This window comes from Octodon degus, unplaced genomic scaffold (genome assembly GCF_000260255.1).
Source record: "Octodon degus isolate 3935 unplaced genomic scaffold, OctDeg1.0 scaffold00054, whole genome shotgun sequence".
In the NCBI taxonomy this organism is placed as follows: Eukaryota; Metazoa; Chordata; class Mammalia; order Rodentia; family Octodontidae; genus Octodon; species Octodon degus.
This window is the reverse complement of record NW_004524630.1, coordinates 8,164,471-8,166,983: the sequence shown is the minus strand read 5'-3', so window position 1 is coordinate 8,166,983 and position 2,513 is coordinate 8,164,471. Positions and strand designations below refer to the sequence as shown.

The 2,513-nt window shown below is 42.4% G+C and overlaps 1 protein-coding gene across 2 annotated transcripts in view; it reads left to right on the top strand.

Moving 5' to 3' along the window:
- The window catches only part of Sntg1 (syntrophin gamma 1), a 336,640-nt gene that overhangs the window by 273,863 nt on the left and 60,264 nt on the right, over nucleotides 1-2,513 (top strand). For both annotated transcript variants that reach the window (XM_004633382.1, XM_004633383.1), the window contains exon 15: nucleotides 272-364. In XM_004633382.1, the coding sequence (XP_004633439.1) occupies nucleotides 272-364 (93 nt within the window). The remainder of the gene's footprint in view (nucleotides 1-271; nucleotides 365-2,513) is intronic.

The following is a 2,513-nucleotide window of genomic DNA, read 5'->3' as shown; positions in this document are numbered from 1 at the left end:
AAAAAGAAGAGCAAAGAAAACAAAAGAAAAGAAAAAAATAGTTTTGTACAATGCAGACACGCAGTGAGGGACACGCTTGGAAATTGGAGCCTAGGAATCCCTGGTGAGATCAAAGAAACATTCTTCGCTTGTGTTTTTATTACAGTAAGAGGTTCATGGTATCACTTTCTTTATGCCATTATTTCTGGTATTGAGTCAAGCGTCGTGTAAACTACTTTGTGGAGAAGCGGTCGCATGCTCTTCAAACTAACAGTGTGCTCTCTCTGTCCAGTGCAAGACATACGCGTGTGTACTGGAGAGCCATCTCATGGGCCTCACGATCGACTTTAGCACAGGCTTTATCTGCTTCGATGCTGCCTCCAAGGTAATGCGCTCAGGTTGGTCCTGCGAGGCGTGATGTCAACACTGTCACCCCAGAACAAGGGAGAGGCCTTGGGGCTCCTCTCATCATTGACTTGCCTGTCATGCGCCAAACCTAACGTATTTATTTGTTGATCAAAGATAAAGTATATTCTAGTCTCTTCATAGAAAATATTGAATTGCAGACTTGCACTCCCAAACATAAGTATGTTTATGTATGTCTATATCAACTGAGATTGTTCTTGTTTCTTTCTTTGCTTTCTCCCTCTTTTTATAAAAGAATAGCTTCCAGCCTGAGAGAACATTTTTTTTTTCTAAGAAACTCATTTTTTGAAAAGGTTTTCCTTAGTGATTTTTCTCTACCTCTGTCAACAAGGTGAAAATAAGGAAAACCAAATTTTATAAGTGACAGGTCAGCCTGATGGGTAGAATGGGGGAATTTTGCATCTTGGGGTATCTAGCCAGGGGAGACACTCACTGTAAACGTTTCATTGGAGAAGTGTTTTGTGCAGTCTTATAGGGTCCTCTTTCTATGAAATGTGCATCTCTGGAGGAAAAGAAACCTGCCCGGTGAGTCATATTTTAAAAACTAATCAACCACAGCGACTGTGGAGTGACACATGATAATGCCAAAGCATTATGTATTAGTGTTATGTAGCCAGAAATGATTTTTTTAGTGGCTCGTCATATTTATATTTAATTTGCTAAATTTTATTTTATTTTTTAAAGAATAAAACAACAGCAAAACATCACTGATAAGACATTAGAAATGATACACATTTGGAAGAACAGGATGAGAGGTATCGAGCCGTGGGTTTTGTGTTGCACATTGCCGTCTTCCGTGACAGCTGCTGATAGAGCTCCAGAATATAGAGCTAGCCCAAGTAACACTTTTAAGCATCAACTGCTGTATTCTATGAGCTGATGAAGCTAGTGGGACAGTCATCTCGGCTATCCTGTATATGCTCTTGCTTGATGTTTCACGTTTTACTGACCCACACCCAAGAGCTCCTGCACCCCTAGGCACTGCCGCAGAATCTGTGACTCTGGTCCCCAGGAAACATATTTTCTCCCTTCCCAGGAGAGGCCCTGCTTCCACTTCCTCCTCTCTCCAAGTACAGCCCAATGTATTGACTGAACGTTTCCTTCTCACTGATTTATGGTTTAATAAATAATCTTTTGGTAGAAAACAGACAAATTATCCAAAAGTGAAGGTTTGCACAGAATTTTTACAAGGACATAGCAACAAAGTAAAACAGTCACACAAATGTGTGAGGAGGGTGGAGTGATTTGATCTTGGGATTGATGCCAGTGGAGTGGTGGAGCCTGACAAGCCGTACCTGGATAGGGTGCCGTCTGTACTCAGAGCTGAGGATGCTTCAGGACCAGCACTTGAGATTATCGTGATATATATCTCGATGTATTTGGTACAGGGGCTCACTATACAGCTGGGACTCACAGAGATCCTCCTGTTTCGAGCCTCCCCAGTGCTGGGATTACAGGTGTGGGCATCCATGCCTGGACTTGGTGGCCTGCTCAGCCCTCCTGGGGGCAGGGCCTGCATGGCATCTGGTGCTGGAGATCGAACCCTATGATAGTCCAAGCAATTGCTTAATCTGCTGTGCTATCTCCCTGGGCTTTGTCATGAAATATTTAAATTATCTAAGCATCAGTGGTGACTCTTTTTAACCATCACTAAGAAATTAATTGGCACAGTTCTCCCAGAGAGAATAAGCTGTTCAGCCTGTGGGCTTTGCATCACGACTAAAAACAGTTCTGTAAATTCCATTGTTGCTTTTGATAATTTTGCCATCAAATTAGAATAGGCCTGTGAGTGTTAGATTAATAAATTAACTAATGATTTAAACATTCAAGTAAATAGCTTACTAATTTTAGAAATAATGGGCTGAGGAGATAGATCAGTAGTCTAAGTGCCTGCCTGGCAAGGACAAGGACCAGGTTGGATCCCTGGTACAGCATACCGTGCTGGTCCCAGAACCCCAGGCATGCCATGGGGGCCATCAAGACTGGGTATGTTGGTGCACACCCATAATCTCCGTGCTGGGGAGCCTGAAACAGAAGGATCACTACGAGTCTGATCTTCTGTTTAGACCCTGCACTAAATAAATGAATAAAGAATAATGATGAAAAAG